We start from the raw sequence: 16,596 nt of genomic DNA, 5'->3' as shown, positions 1-16,596 counted from the left end.
CGGAACTTGTCTTTTTATATCAGCGAGAAATAATGTTCTAAAACAAAAGGTTAAATTACTACACACATTTATAGGGTTCCCACACGGCATATTTCCAATGTTACAGCACTTGACAGAGAAGACTAACTAGACTACCTGTGCTAATTAGCATTCGGCTCTTAGAACAACTGTGTGTAAAAGGAGACGGACGCCACAAACGTGTTGTCACTGAAAGATACTGTCGGCTCAACTGTTTTAAAACCAGTTAAAATAGTCTACAGTAAGTGTATATTTAGCATTTGTGAAATAATTTTGATGTGACATGAAAGTAGAGGGCGTTGTGTTTCTAAAATCTTATCACAATTGAGAGTCYAATCACGTTTAGATGAAGTATTTTGCCTATAAACAGAACATGTAAGGTCCTAGGACTATAAGGAGTAACATTAGGCTCCTTTAGTCCATTATTGGGCTAGTTCCAACACTGATGGCATTAGCTTGGATATTCATATGCAAAACCTCCAGTGGCTCGCTCCTACAGGACACAGCAGGTTCAGAGGGCAAGACTACCACAATTTCCTCCTCCCACAACTTTATAATAGTACATCATGGAAAAGTTCWATGCWATTTAGTCGTTATTTTGATKATMTRTCTCTCCTTCTCTCTTAGTGAACTCTGGGCCTCGCGGTGAGGCAGCCTCAGTCAGGACATACTCTTGCTGAAAGACACGGAGGTGAGAAGCCCTCAACCAACACATTAAACGCATGTAGTAGCTAGTTAGAGTTCTCTCATGGTTTGATTTGCAACAAAACCTTCAGGCATGCCAGATAGCTTGCATGTGTGCATATTGAAGTGGTTTGACTTGTTTTCAAGCTACATTGTTTGTTGTGGTGCTGTGTTCTGAGCTTTGGTTATATCATTGTTTGTGGGTGAGGTCTATAGCGGTGGGCTTGGTTCATTGGTTGGTGGGGATTTGGTTTGAGTGAAGTCAGGAGGACAGTGGTGTGTGTGAGTAATCCTGTTTCTCCTCAGGGCCATGGTGACTGGATCKCGACTGGACTGCCCTCCTCTCATTCATTCACAGGAGGGGAAAGCAGCAGAYAAGCAATGAATATATACATTTATTAAATATAAATCTATTGGTCTGACCATTCTGCAATAACAGAGATAAAGAAGAAATMACGAAGATGGAGAAACAACAAAGGGAAAAGGACATGAAGAATGTATGAAATATTGAGAGGATATATACTGTACGTACATGGATAGAAGGGTAGGATGAGGCAGGACGACTGTTTTATCTCTCTCTTTGTTCTGTCTCAATATGTGARTGTGCGATGTGGAGTTGTGCGCTGAGGAGGAGGAGACTGATATCCAATGTCACCCATTGAACTCTCTATCTGTTAGCTTCTATGGTGCTGTCAGGGGTTCTCCTAAGTTGGTTAGAGTGCTGCAGTAAAACCATGTCCCCATTCAGGCCGCCATCTTGGCTACAGCCACATCAGAGGGGCAGCAAGCCGCTCCTCTACTCATGGTTTATCCATTGGCACCTTGAAAGCTGAGAGGCTCTAGGCTCTAGGCTCTAGTGTAATCTCTTTTGAATGGAATCTATTGTGGAGATCAAAGCCCGGGCCACAGCAGCAAGGAACGATCGGATGGGGGCCACAGCAGCAAGGATACGATGGATGGGGGCCACAGCAGCAAGGATACGATGGGATGGGGGCCACAGCAGCGGGGATACGATGGGATGGGGGGCCACAGCAGCGGGGATACGATGTGATGGGGGGGCCACAGCAGCGGGGATACGATGGGATGGGGGGCCACACAGGCATTGTGTTAAATGGCTGTGATGTCATTTAGTCATTTGTAGGTATCCACTAAAGCCAGTTAAATTAGAGTGGGGGGACATGTTGTTGAGGCCAGGTTACATACTGCAGGTCTAGTACAAAGCCCAGGGTAATGGCTTTCTAGATGTGGTGGACTTTACGGCTCTCATCATCAGCTCAGGTTCATTGGGTGCCCCTGAAAGACGAGGGGAAAGATGGAGGTGTGACGAAGGCGAGATAAAACAGTCAAAGTGACCAGAAGAAAAGAGGATGGAGACGATTCATTTACTGCACGCAAGCCATAACAGAAACCAAGAGAGGAAGGATGATAAGCAGATCCAGGAAGAGAGAAGAAGAGACCGTTGGAAGTCAAGAAAAACCTTTAGCTTCTGTGTTACGATGCATGTCAAACAACCAAGATGACAACGAAGTCAACTTTGGGGGGTGAAGATGATACACATATATCTGTAGAAATCATCTAACCTATGAGGATGAAAGCCTGGGGAACAATTTGTAAAATGTGTGTATTTTTTATTTAATTTTTTATGTTTTTATGTTTTTATGTTTTTATGATAACTATATTTATTTTCGTTATGTATGTATGTATTGAATAATTGTATGTACATGTTCATTTAATACTTAATTCTTACTAATTTAATTTGACCTAATTTGAAAAGTAAATATGAAACATTAAAAATGGTCATTAAAATATGCTACTGTATGTGTACATTTTGAAAACAAATTGTGTTATGATTGGAAAAAAAATATGAATGATGAAGATAATACAAATTGAAAATAACACCTGCAAAAAAAACAGTAATGAAGATGATGGTGATAAAAAGACAAAATAAAGTGGACTCGTGGTACTACACATCCCAATGTGTGTGTTCTCACTTTGTGTACCTGGGGTTGGCACGTGTGTAGACAACAGGAGAGTGTGTAAGGGGAGGAGAGGCAGTGGTTTGTGTATTTGTGAGAAGCATGTTCAGCATGTATATACTGTATGTGTATATGACAYAAAGAGACATAACACARACCGARAGATCACACCATTGACACTTGCCGGAAGACCATTATGCATAAAAATCATGATAAAATAAGTTYTAATAGTTRATCTTTTACTTATGGAATAAGAAACAGGCCTTTACAATATACATACATGTATTACAAAAAGCCAGATGTATAAATATGTTGTACTGCATATACTATAGAGTGCAGAGTTCAAACTGAGGCGAATGGAATTCTTCAATCATCTAATGATCTAACTACAGGGAGAGATAGAGATAAAATGCTTCTGTGGTTGTCACACTGCTGCATGGTTTCTATTGGTCACTCAAATGTTCTGATCACATATGARTGGCTACACTGTAAATGGARTGTTGCTCTCATGACAACAGTATGGGCATCATGATGACACCCAGCATTYTGCTCACAGTATACATGGCTCAATTCTCCTCTCTATCTTACTATTAAAGCACTCAGTGATAATGTTCTCTGTGAGACTTCACAAAGGAGGACTGGGGATGGTCAGTGCTCAGTATGGAGTGTTGAGCAGTATCAGGCTTAATCACTAGGTGCTGCCAGTCCCTTCCTCTCCCATTCAGAGGAGAGGCCAGACGCCAAAGGCTGGAATCATGTAACAACAACAAACCTATCATTCCACATACCTTTCTCTATAAATATACATAAAAGCATACTGTTTACATATTGTACACATATATAAAGAAATATATTAATTTAAAACTCATGCTTACATACAGTATTACTCAGCAATAACATGTATGATATGAAAACAATTATGAAACAAACAGTACTTTTCTAAAATCACTATTTTGATATGATAGTTTTCCCTAAGTTGTYGTGTTGAGGTTTTATTGTTTTAGTGTAGTCACTCTCACTGAGCCCGTGATGGGTGGAGGGGTTGTCTCGCCTACACTCTTTTAAAAAAGTGCTATCTAGAACCTAAGGGTTCTTTGGCTGTCCCCATAGGAGAACCCTTTGAAGAATCCATTTTGGTTCCAGGTAGAACCCTTTTGAGTTCCATGTAGAACCCTTTCCACAGAGGGTTCTACATAGAACCTCAAAAGGGTTCTACCTAGAAGCAAAAAGGGTTCTCCTATGGGGACAGCCGAAGAACACTTTTGGAACCCTTTTTTTGTAAGAGTGCAGCTATCATAAGAAGAATGCACTAATGTAAGTCGCTCTGGATAAGAGGCACCCTGGCCTATAAAGTAACACCTACTATCTCGTTGACATTACATCCAATGTCCCAAACATGATCTGTGTTAACATTTCTTCCACATTATCCTCTCCACCTTTCCTCCATCTCCTGCCCTCACCCCCTTCCTCTATTTTTCCTGGTTACTCTGGACAGTAGGACACACACGCAGGACGAGTTGATGCGGACCCACCTCCAGCCCTGCAGACCGATGTTGTCAACAGTGAGGGCTCGGACAAATGTGTCCTTGGCCTTACACTGACTCACCCATTGCCTGATGTCCACGCCCCGGCAGCTGGCCCCGGACACACCTACGGCCCCTGTCACTGTGCCCGCTGCCGAGGCCCCTGCCCCCCCTGCCTCCCGCTGCGGCCCACCACCCCTCTGCTGCCCCTCCTGGCGGCAGCGAGTCTCATAGAAGTACTGCTTAAGCGCCCCCTTGACTGTCTTGATCTCTGGCACGATGTTGACTGTKTRACCKTTATRGTCGATGACKGTCGRCTTGTCCGTTACCCACACGCTCTCCGYCTCGCACACRGGCATCTCACCCCGCCTGGTGTGGGACAAGTSKGAGCGCTTGTGCCTGGGGGCGGGGCGAGGGGGCTCCCTGGCRCCCCTGAGAGTGTCCACCCAGCTCAGCGGCACACTCCTGTCCGTCTCTCTGTCCCCATGACCCTCCATGTGTCCGTCTGCGTCCGACACTTCCTCCTCCTCCTCCTGCTTGTCCTCCTTGTCCTCTCCTTCTATGGGCAACATGCCTGACTCCAGCATGAGGAGGAGGGGCGGGTGCTCTGGAGGAGAGGCAGAGAAAAGGACCCGCGGGTGTGCATCTAAAAACAGCAGCTCTTGCTTCTCCTTTACACCACCCAGCACCTGACCCAGCCCTAACCCTAGTCCGACTTCCATTCCTTCCTCTGACAGATCCGGACCWTTCCCAGCCCCTGCCCCAGGCCCACCCTRCCTCCCSTCCTCTCCCCTGTTATCACTGCTCTCTGTCCTAGCCTCTGCTCTCTGCGGGGTCCTCTGACTGGAGGGATCTGGCCCAGTTTTACTMTGGTYTCCAGCATTAGTGGAAGGTTTGTAAGTTTCCACCACATACATGTTGGGAGGTCTGAGATCCTGTTCATCGGTCCTGGGGTCTAGAGAGTGATGAMGGTTTTCCTTCTGAGCCATGTCTCTAAAGCTGCTGTCATCACCAGCTCTGCTGCTGTCTGTTTTATAGTCCCCTAGTACATAGTTCTCKTGGGAGGGGTAGTCCTGATGACTGCTGCRATTGGTGCTCRTGAGTTTTCCTCCATCGGTGTTAGAATATTTATTTAAACCAACGCTGTTCGTGTTTTCTGTATGAAAATTGCTTTTTGACAGATAACTTTGTTGTTTTCGCTTCCKTTTCAAAGRTTGCACCTCCTCTTTAATTATGGAGGGGTTATTGTAGTCTTTCWTGACACCCGTCACGCTGAGYTGTTTAGTACTGTCTGCTCTTCCAGAATCAGCAGTCACATTGTAGTCCTTGAGTGAGGCATTYCTGTGGGAGTTGTAGTRCACAGAGGCCTGAGGAGCTGGAAGTGTGGAGTAAGATCCGGGGGAGRGACTGGAAGAGTCATCGATGTCCTCTGTGTGGTTGTCCAGGCTACTGCCYGGCTCRGTCATCGCAGCAACAGTACTGGTCACAGGGCTGTGAGGGAAGGGCAGGGCCGAGGCAATCACCATGGCAACCAGGGGAAGCCAGTGCATCACTCCCAACACGTATCAACTGAGGATGYAGAGACGYGTATGGGGAGAGAGWGAGAGAYAGYYGAGAGAAAGAGAAATGMGGTTAAAACAGTGTTCAATACAGTAAATGTGGAACTCTCATGAAAAGGTAAAACAAGCCTTTTTACTGGTGCTAACCTGTAGCTTAACTGTTAACTCTAGAAGTGTAGAGGTAGCTTTATAATCTTAGCAGAACTCATGGAAAATGGGGAAAATTGCAGAAAGCTCAGTTTATCCATGTGAGGAGACTGTGGAACAATGGACATGCAGCAGAACAGATCCCCTGCCTGCCCGGTTGGCTGCCCGGTTGGCTGCCCGGTTGTTGGCCTTCAAATGGAGCCTCTATAATCCTGCTATGTGTGTAGAATGTGGGTCATACATCTCACAGCCAAAGGAAATGAATTACAACTCAAGCYGTCATAATGAGGCCTTAGGGTTTCGAAATGCTTTTTTCAATTTTTAAGGGCGTAAAACATCAAATGTTTGTAGTTGCAGTTGGTCCTCTGTGCACAATCTATGGTTGTGTGAGAAGTTGTCCCTTTGGCCAATTCTATAAACAGGTTTGGTTTGGTGCATATCAGTTTGCAAAAACATACATGTGCATACGAGTAAATACGTAAGCTTTGATCCAATAAATGTTTTGCCTTGTGGCAGAAAATAAGGAATTTCACAGTAATAACTGAACTAATCACTTAATTGTTGTTGTGACAGATGCTGAACTTAGACTTGGAAACATAAAAAAAGTGAAACCAGAAATACTTGAAGAACAGTTTTTCTTCTCAAAAGCTCCAGAAAATCCTAGCACTTGGCCAATTCTCTGAAAGTTTACATTACACAACCTCCTTTGAACACAATGATGATTGATGAGTGATACCAGAGAAACCTTTAACCGCTTCCCTAGTACTTCCAGAGAAGCTAAACACCTTCTTAGCCCGCTTTGAGGATAACACAGTGCCACCGACGTGGCCTGCTACCAAGGACTGTGGGCTCTCCTTCTCCGTGCCCAATTTGAGTAAGACTTTTAAGCGTGTTAACCCTTGCAAGGCTGCCTGCCCAGACCGCATCCCAAGCCGCGTCCTCAGAGCATGTGCAGACCAGCTGGCTGGAGTGTTTACGGACATATTCAAACTCTCCCTATCCCATTCTGCTGTCCCCACTTCCTTCAAGACCATTGTTCCTGTACCCACGAAATCAAAGGTAACTGAACTAAATGACTATCGCCCCGTAGCACTCACTTCTGTCATCATGAAGTGCTTTGAGAGACTAGTCAAGGATCATATCACTTCTACCTTACCTGACACCCTAGACCCACTTAAATTTGCTTACCGCCCCAATAGATCCACAGATGATGCAATCGCCATCGCACTGCCCTATCCCATCTGGACAAGAGGAATACCTARGGAAGAATGCTGTTCATTGACTATAGCTCAGCATTCAACACCATAGTACCCTCCAAGCTCATCATTAAGCTTAGGGCCCCCAGGTTTGAAGGTAGGAAACAACACCTCCACTTCGCTGATCCTCAACACAGGGGCCCCACAAGGGTGTGTGCTCAGCCCCCTCCTATACTCCATGTTCACACATGACTGCGTGGCCACGCACGCCTCCAACTCAATCATCAAGTTTGCAGATGACACAACAGTAGTAGGACTGATTACCAACAATGACGAGACAACCTACAGGGAGGAGGTGAGGGCCCTGGGAGTGTGGTGCCAGGAAAATAACCTCTCACGTAACGTCAACAAAACTGAGTGTGGACTTTAGGAAACAGCAGCGGGAGCACCACCCTATCCACATTGACGGGACCGCAGTGGAGAAGGTGGAAAGCTTCAAGTTCCTCGGCGTACACGTCACCGACAAACTGAAATGGTCCACCCACACAGACATTGTAGTGAAGAAGGCGCAACAGCGCCTCTTCAACCTCAGGAGGCTGAAGAAATTTGGCTTGACACCTAAAACCCTCACAAACTTTTACAGATGCATCCTGTCGGGCTGTATCACCACCTGGTACGGCAACTGCACCGCACGCAACCGCAGGGCTCTTCAGAGGGTGGTGCGGTCTGCCCAACGCATCACCAGGAGCAAACTATCATCCAGAAGGCGAGCTCAGTACAGGTGCATCAAAGCTGGGACCGAGAGACTGAAAAACAGCTTCTTTCTCAAGGCCATCAGACTGTTAAATACTGTAGCCATCAGTAGCACCTTAGAGGCTGCTGCCCTATATACATAGACTTGAAATCCCTGGCCACTTTAATAAGGGAACACTGGTCACTTTAATAATGTTTACATATTGCATTACTCATCTCATATGTATATACTGTATTCTATTCTATTATGCTGTATCTTAGTCTATGCTGCTCCGACATTGCTTGTCCAAATATTTATATATTCTTAATTCCATTCCTTTACTTTGGATTTGTGTGTATTGTTTTGTATTGTTGTGAAATTGTTAGATATTACTTGTAAGATATTACTGCACTGTTGGCACTAGATACACAAGCATTTCGCTACACCCGCAATAACATCTGCTAAACACGTGTATGTGACCAATAAAATTTGATTTTAACCAATTCCCTGATCCTCTGTCCTCTCACTCACACCTGCCACCAGAGGGCAAAGCAGACCATCATATTCAACTTGATACCMTTTCAAGATAATATGGTACTACAATAATAATCTATTGACTGAGCTTCAATGTCATATTAGTATGTCAACTATGGCATTGGATTGGCAGTTTCATGTAAAAGTGTAACATTAAGGATTTTTTTGAAAGGACATTTCTACTCCAAAATGTAATTATGTTCTCTTCCTTTAGAACTCTTCTGAAAATCGAGGAAGTTTCCTTTTATTCATGACTCAATGACATCACCAGCAATTCTATATGAACCCTAAAAATATTTAGCTAGCGTAAAGTTACTGTATCATAATTATTACATACATCTACATATGTAGGATCTTAATTTGAGCCAGTTTGCACAGCAGGAAAAGAATCCTGCAGCAACAGGAATGTAAATTATTAAGTTGATTATAATTTCCTGCAGCAACAGGAATTTAAATTATATGTGGATTATATTAATGGACATTTTTGTAGACGGTTCTCAATTGAATTTTTATCCTGCAAGTTATCCTGCAACAGGGTAATCAAATTAAGATCCTACATCTGTATTAATAGGGTTGGCTCATAGAGATAGTTAGAGGACTCAACATGTATCTGTCCATTATGGCGTCTGTGAGAGCATGGACAGCGCCATTGAGGCCATCTCCATTTTGAAATATATTTTCTTCTTCTACTACTTCTGAGTTGGTAAACAAACTGAAAAAGTGCATACTGCCCTGGAGTGTGTTGTTTGAACAGGTATAAAGCCAAGGTTGGTGATTTACTGTCACCTGCAGTTATGGCTGACCCCCCCCCCCCCTCCCCCCTGATGACCTGGATGGATTATGTGATCTTCCATAGGAAGTCCCACCCAGTTGACTACTTCAAATGTACTCAAATGATAAAGTCCTCAATGGCGCTGCCATGCTCAAACTGGATTTTGGGCACTAGAGTCTCTCAGTCTTATGTCTCTATGGCATTGGATGCACTTCCAGGATTACAAACTAGCTAGCTAGTTACCTGGGAGGTTTCTTGGAAGATCTGATGAGAATCTGAGGAAGATATGTAACTTGTTATAACTTGTCGCTCTGAACTTGTCACTCTGAACTTGGCGCCAACAATTTAGCAGCGGCTATGCGCCACTGTTAAAGGAATATAAGGGAAACACTGATCAGTACAGCAACAACACATGCCTTCCTCTGGTTCGCGGTTTGTCTGAAGAGGCCTGCTACATATGTGGCATATCATGAGAGTGTCACACATCATGTAGGACTAGTCAACCATGATTATGAGGATTCCTCTGGGAGAGCATATGGCCTCCACCCAGAAAAAGATGAACCCACTTCCAAGACTGAGTCATGTGTCACTTCTATTTATCTGTTGTTGTGTGAAAAAGAGGAGGAGGACATTTAGAAAGAGTTAAAAAAGGTAGAATGCTCAGAATGTCTGTGATGTGGGTTTACTGCTACCTTCAGGTGTCCCCAGACCAGACAACAGACTGAGAAAGGGGAAGGGGGAGACTGAGAAAGGGGGAGGGAGAGAGAGATAGATAGAGAGAGGGGTAGGGGGAGGGAGAGAGAGATAGATAGAGAGAGGGGTAGATAGGAGGTGAGAGAGAAAGACAGAGAGGGAGAAAGAAAGATACAGTGAGAGAAAGAGAAATGACAGGAAATGCACTACACCTGACCACACCTGGGACACAATGCAGTAGTGATTAGTAAACCAGGGACATTAGATGACACATCAGCCATGCATTTATGCTTGCATGCTGTGGGCCTCGTTCCCTGGTGATACGTAAATCATATCAAAGGACTCGTTTCCTGTTTTCTCTTACTGGCACAGGGCCATCCGTAAGTTCGTAAACACAGGTGTGCTGTGTGCTGTATGCATATAAAGTGTCATGAAGTGCCATTCTGGGTTCTGGTTAGTTCCAGCCCAGACAGATGGTGAGCTGCAGAAGAGCACTGTCAATTATAGATGAACATGCACTGTGCCATGTGGCAACAGACAACACAGACAGAGATAGAGACAGAGACAGAGAGAGGTGAACAACAGTCAATTATTCAATCAGTGGCATTATGATCCCCATGTATTTTTATATATGGGGATCATGTATATAAAAAAAAACATTTTAAGGCTGTGTGTGTGTTTAGTGGAAGAGCTGGTTGTAAYGTTTTCTGAGAACACACACCAGACAGGCAGGCAGACACATGCGCTGGAGACCATATCAGCGAGCGATGTGTACTCTGTGGCACAGGAGCTTTTCATCATCATGCTCCATTTGCTACAATGACACGCGCCATTTACACTCCCTGCATGGCCAGACAAGGACCTCCTCACTCCTCAGCTGTCTGGATAAGACCCAAACACTGTCCCAACCAGCAAATCTCAAACAATCTCACAAATTAATAGACAACCCAATCCCCCAAACGAACACACTCGGTCTATAGAAAAAACATCCCAAAACCACAGATTCAAAACTATAAGAAAACATAAGACTTTCCCAAATCATTTACAAAACATCCAAACATTATCCAAACAAACAATCCAAACCCCAAACCCTGTCAAAACAAACCTTCTAACCCCAAACCAAAACACTKCCCCAAGTTCCTACAGAAAACCAAACTGCCAAACAGTTCAAAAACACACTCATTTTTAAAAGTATCTTCAAATAAACAGACACAATGTAACACTGCTACAACAAAGTCATACGTACAATTTACAGCTAGGCCTAAATCTCACAAATAAACCTGGTGATTAGGGATAGGTGCCTTATGGTTGTTGGTGTGACTTATCTTTTAGATGGTTACCATTGTACCATTGTACCAGTGTATTGTGGGTCTGAAATGACAGAGAAGGAGGAGTGAGAGAGAGGATGGAGAGGAATGAGACTGGGAAGCTAGAATTAGTCTGGGAGGCTCTGTTAGGAAACAGTGAGAAGAGAAATCCATTAAGCTGGCTCCACACCTGGCAGTGGCTACTGTGCAATTATCCTGTTAACAACTAATCCCCTTCATGTGTGTGTAATGGGCCGGATGCCCATTGTCCATCTGAGAGGATTCATTATTTCAAGGCCCAGACCAGTTGGGATAATCATATCTTTTTGGAGTCAACACGTAACCTTATGGACATTTGTGTGTGTACTGAAATCATCCGTCCATAGACCAGATTAGTCAGTGCAATGTGTGGACTTCTTTATAGCCTAACTGTGACAGAGGTCAACTTCACYCCTGTGACACCTGCTGTGCCTAGAGCAGAGGAAACACTACAGCAGGTTAATGTTTGTCTTTGTTTTTCTCTGTCTCTGTATGGGCTGAGACTGAGTAAAAGCCTTGTGCTCATGAGTTTTGAGCACGTAACAGTGCTTAGCTGTCCTTCTGTGCAAACAGCCCATTAATTAGGATTCTATGATTGTGTCATTCCACGCTTTAGTCTAACTGGGTATCTACCCTGGGCTCTCTCTGGCCTTGGCTCTGTGTACGCTTGTCAGTTCACACTTCTACACACACACTTCTACACACACCACACACACACACACACACACACCACACCACACACACACACACCACACACACACACACACACACACACAACACACACACACACACACACACACACACACACACACACACACACACAACACACACACACACACACACACATAATCTTAATTTGAGCCAGTTTTCTATAACAGGAAAATAGTCCTGTAGAAACACAAATGTGAATTATAGGTGGATTATAAATAATGGACATTTTTCATTAGGACACACACACCACACACACACAGCATAAACATGAATATGCAAGGACCTGTCAAATCTAATCAGCGACTGACCCAAAGGATAAATGACAGTCAATCTGATCATAGGAAGAAAGGAGAGCAGCAGTGCAGTGTGAACGAAGCTGTCTACCAGAAGGGAGCCTCCATGAAGGAAACATTCCATATGGTACCATGTTCTTACCTAATCCTCATGAAAAACCTATAACGTTTTCCTTAAGCATTTAACCAACTGAAGGTGTCCACATTATATTATTTACATGCAAAGGGCCACGTTTGCACGGCAAGTTAAAAGCATAATCTGGAAGATTTCCTGCTGTTCTTTGGTTATTTTTTATTTCAATGAATGATATAACCATTGATTCTTGTATATAATGTATATTCCTCATCAGTTTAGTATAACTGTCTTCTTACTCCATCACAACACAACATATAAGGTTGTAGACCTTATTTACTTCAGAAACAAACAATGTATTACGGCAAAATGTTTTAAACTATCATGCATGCAATAGATTGTCAGTACTTGCATTCAAAGCCCACTATGAATACGAGAGTGGTTACATTTCCTAAACCCCATATCTCAGCTTCCTACCAAACCAAGTGACGGTCTGCTGTTGGGCTGAAACACATACTCAGGATTGTGGCTTTAATGCACTCCGCTACTGGTAAAGGACATAATCAAAGTAGTCTAATATTTCAGGGACATTATGCACTTAATGCCATTAATGACTTTGAACACAAGAGGTAAGCAACAACCTAAATCTCCAAAACTCCCACAAAGTAGACTATAGGCAAGATTTCAGTAGATTAGTATAATTTGCTGAGACTCTGTCAATTTCTGTGATCTCTAGCATACACCTGCAGATTAGGATTAGGTTATATCCGTAGCCTATTATCATTCTGAATACTTGTTAAAGAAAAAAAAACAGTGATGGAGAATTAAATTAGGCTATCCAATAATGAGCTGTGGCAAACCCAACAGTAGATGTATTAACCGAAAGTGTCCATAGCTCGTGTTAATACATATGCAAACAATGTAACATAACATGAACTGCAGTTTGTAAAAAGGACACGACAAGTAAATGTGTACCGTTTAGGTGAGATCCGGACCACGCGTCCTTCCAGTTGACACCACATTGGTTATAGACAATGGTCCGAGACAGTTGGCTAAGTGGTAAAACTCTCAATATTGGTTTAAATGAAAAAGTTACGTTTTCATATCAATTCAAATGATCTTCCCACGTCACAATTTTTTTTTTTATTCTATCAGTAGCCATGTCCGTTTCAATTAAACAGCAATCATTTAAAAAAACGACGAAGAAAAAATAAATATTCAAAAACCGCTCCGTCCTAACCGCGCTTTCAACAAGACAGACAACGCGAAGTTTGAAAAAAGAAAGATCTATGCATGATTCGGTCAAGATCTCATCCTCCTGACGTTGTTCTTCATATTCCTTGAAAAGGAACTGTAATGTATTTAAATTGAAGTCGACATACACAGTAAACTAATCGATGTCTCTATAACGACTGGCAGCGAAGCGCTGCGGTCCGTTTAGGCTACGTTGGGATCAACAAAGTTTGTCAAATTCTTCCCAGTTCTCAAAAACTCCGCCTGTAGCCTAAACGCGAATAGCTTCTGGTTGCTTTTGGAGCGGAGGAGAGGGAGGACAAGACGGGCGAGCGAGTTTTTTGAAAGGGTAAAGGACAGAGGGGGAAAGAAAGCACAGAAGAAACAACAGGACGAGAACATCTGTGAGACGGATATCGAATGCCAAGTTTTCTCAATACAAAATGTATAGCCCCAAACAGCCTAACTGCTGTTTATTAGGGATAAAGAAAAACATTATTATAGATCTAATATAATAATTTAAGCTGTCATTTTTACCTTTACCTTTACCTCAGCCGTCCTTTCCCTGGGAAATCATGAGGCTAAACTGGGTTAAGGTTCATACTCGTCAGTCAGCTAGAGCTACTGTCTAGTACATATAACACATCATAACATACCCATAATACTGTACCTAATCAGAATTGAGGTAATTGGATGAGGTGGGACATTTTGGGGCGATGAGTATGAGTCAGGTTAACTAGTGCATAAAACACATCATAACCTAACTGTAAATACTGTACCTAATCAGAATTTGAGGTGTTTGGATGACTTTGGACACCTAACTTCTGATTGTTTGAAGATAGCTGACATATACCAGACCACATGTCTAGTATACTAGCTACTGTGTAGGTCTTTAGGCCATTTGACCGACTCGACAACAAACTGGTGAAGATGAAACCATGGCTGAGAGCTGGAACCTAGGCTACGCGAAGACAATGGATTGTGACAGACAGTTAATCTAGATGGGTCTTCGCACCAGCTAAGTATGTAGCCTATGTGCACTTCTTTTGACCTTGGAGAACAGCGCATCCACTGAGTCAGTCCACCTTGAAGTTTCTTGTTGAAAAGGAAACCATAAGTTGGTAGATGAGCAGAGGAAGGCTTTACCTTTTCCCTGTGTCTGCGTCTCTCAGACACTCTTTCTTTACCAAGTAAGTGGTTTTCCATCTCACTAAAACCTTTTTTCCATGAATGTTTAAAAAGATGAAAGGATAAGGAAAAGAATGGAGACAAAAGAGAGGAGGCTTGTGTTACAACCCTGCCCCTGTGAGATTGCTCATGAAAGAGTTTTGGGATGGGAGAGATGGGGACAGAAAAGGAGACAGAGAAAGAGGGGGAGAATGAAAATAACTTTTCAAACTCCAACTGCTACACGGGTCAGTTGTGTATAGTGGAACTAGCTAAAATGCAGAACTCACTCAAAGACGGGGGTACTTACCACTGTCAATACAGTCAGACCTAAAGGGATGTTGATAGATAGCACTCTGTAACTGACTGCTACTGTTTTCCCCCAACACACACATGCACACAGCCGCACACACTCCATCAAATACACTCAGTCTCTCTCACACATACAGGAGCAGCCCTAAAATAAGATTTGGATGTTATTACCTCTTCATATCCTCACCCTCTTTGCTGTTCTTCCCCGGTGTCTCCCTCATGGCATTCCTCCCTCTCAGCATTTCGTGTCAGTCATTGCCAGTCCTTGGAACCCTCCCACCATTCTCTCTCTGCTTTTTTGTCTGAACTTGTTCTGTGCACACTTAGATATTTCTGCCCGAGGTTACATCAGTGAGAGAGGGAGAGCGAGAGAGAGTTAGCAAGGTATTGACAGAGATGACAGTCAAACAAAGACGGTGAGAGTAAGGTCAACACACACAAATGTAGGGACAAAAGTTATTTCACTCTCTCTCTCTCTCTCGCTCTATCTCTCTCTCTCTCTCTCTCTCTCTCCCAGAACCACATCAATAGGCACAGGTATAGCTTTAAAAAAAAAAACTTTCACCTGGAGCATTTTTCTGTCACATGAAACACATATCACATTATCCAAACATTCTAATAGATTTAGAGACTGTGCTGCTTCAATGCATGCCACATTTTAAAATGCACACACAGACACATGAAATGTCATAAATAAATAAATGACTCTCGTGATCCATTGGTCTTTCATTCATCTCGTGTACATGTAGCTAATTGGCATCAATAACTAACAAACGAACATAACAATACAATCATGTTATTACAATTTGCACCAATCCAATAACCTCAAAAAACACAGAAACATTTAAAACTGGAAATGCACCAACATCATCTGATACACGTTCACACACCCCTAGGCTGTGTATCTAATTCCAAATAAACCCTAATGTTTCAGATTCAACCAATCAGTCTACCTTTCTCTTCCTCACACAAAATGTCATCAAACATGGATTTATTACTATAGCAATGAATATCCCGTCAATTTTACCTCAGCCAAATATCAGTGTAATTGTGGCAATTATTGCAAATAGCCGAGCTGTCAGGGTGGAGGTTATACAGTCTGATTGCCACCACCAGAGACCAGGGGCATGAAGGCAGACGCGTCAGACTTAACTTCAATTATTGAACTCACCCTTTCCCCCAGGCTGTGTCAATCTTTCATTAACTCTCATTCCTTCTCCCCCTACTCTCTCTAACCCTCCCTTCATGATCAGTGGTTCTTTCTGGCCTCTCTCCTTTCCATGTCTCTCTCCTCTTCATATCATGTCTCTCTGCCTCTCTCTTCGTCGGCCATGGTTCGGGTCCTCCCTTCATATCAATGTCCTCTCTGCCTCTCTCTTTCCATGTCTCTTCCCTTCATATCATGTCTCTCTTGCCTCCTCTCTTTCCAGTGTCTCTCTTTCCCTTCATATCATCGTCTCTCTGCCTTCTCTTTCCATGTCTCTCTCCCTTCATATCATGTCTCTCTGCCTCTCTCTTTCCATGCTCTCCCTTCATATCATGTCTCTTGCCTCTCTCTTTCCATGTCTTCTCTCCCTTCATATCATGTCTCTCTGCCTCTCTCTTTCCATGTCTCTCTCCCTTCAT

The 16,596-nt window shown here is 43.3% G+C and overlaps 1 protein-coding gene and 1 pseudogene across 3 annotated transcripts; one reads left to right on the top strand and one right to left on the bottom strand.

Annotated features, from left to right (window-relative positions):
- Positions 1-2,670, top strand: part of LOC111980135 (liprin-alpha-3-like) — a 45,346-nt pseudogene extending 42,676 nt beyond the window's left edge.
- Positions 2,671-2,896: 226 nt separating this feature from the next.
- On the bottom strand, positions 2,897-15,281 carry LOC111982144 (uncharacterized). 3 transcript variants are annotated; one of them, XM_070449688.1, is made up of 2 exons: positions 15,142-15,281; positions 2,897-5,770 (listed from the first exon to the last, which is right to left on the bottom strand). In XM_070449688.1, the coding sequence occupies exon 2, from the start codon at positions 5,749-5,751 to the stop codon at positions 4,135-4,137; it is 1,617 nt and encodes a 538-aa protein (XP_070305789.1). In that variant the 5' UTR covers positions 5,752-5,770; positions 15,142-15,281; the 3' UTR covers positions 2,897-4,134. The 3 variants fall into 3 exon arrangements, with proteins under 3 accessions (XP_070305789.1, XP_070305790.1, XP_023869503.1); XM_070449689.1 differs by having other exon boundaries at positions 15,158-15,281; XM_024013735.3 differs by lacking the exon at positions 15,142-15,281 and adding an exon at positions 13,234-13,814.
- Between the last annotated feature and the right edge of the window lie 1,315 nt (positions 15,282-16,596).

This window comes from Salvelinus sp. IW2-2015, linkage group LG20 (assembly GCF_002910315.2).
Source record: "Salvelinus sp. IW2-2015 linkage group LG20, ASM291031v2, whole genome shotgun sequence".
NCBI classification, from domain to species: domain Eukaryota; kingdom Metazoa; phylum Chordata; class Actinopteri; order Salmoniformes; family Salmonidae; genus Salvelinus; species Salvelinus sp. IW2-2015.
This window is presented reverse-complemented; position numbering and strand designations above follow the sequence as displayed.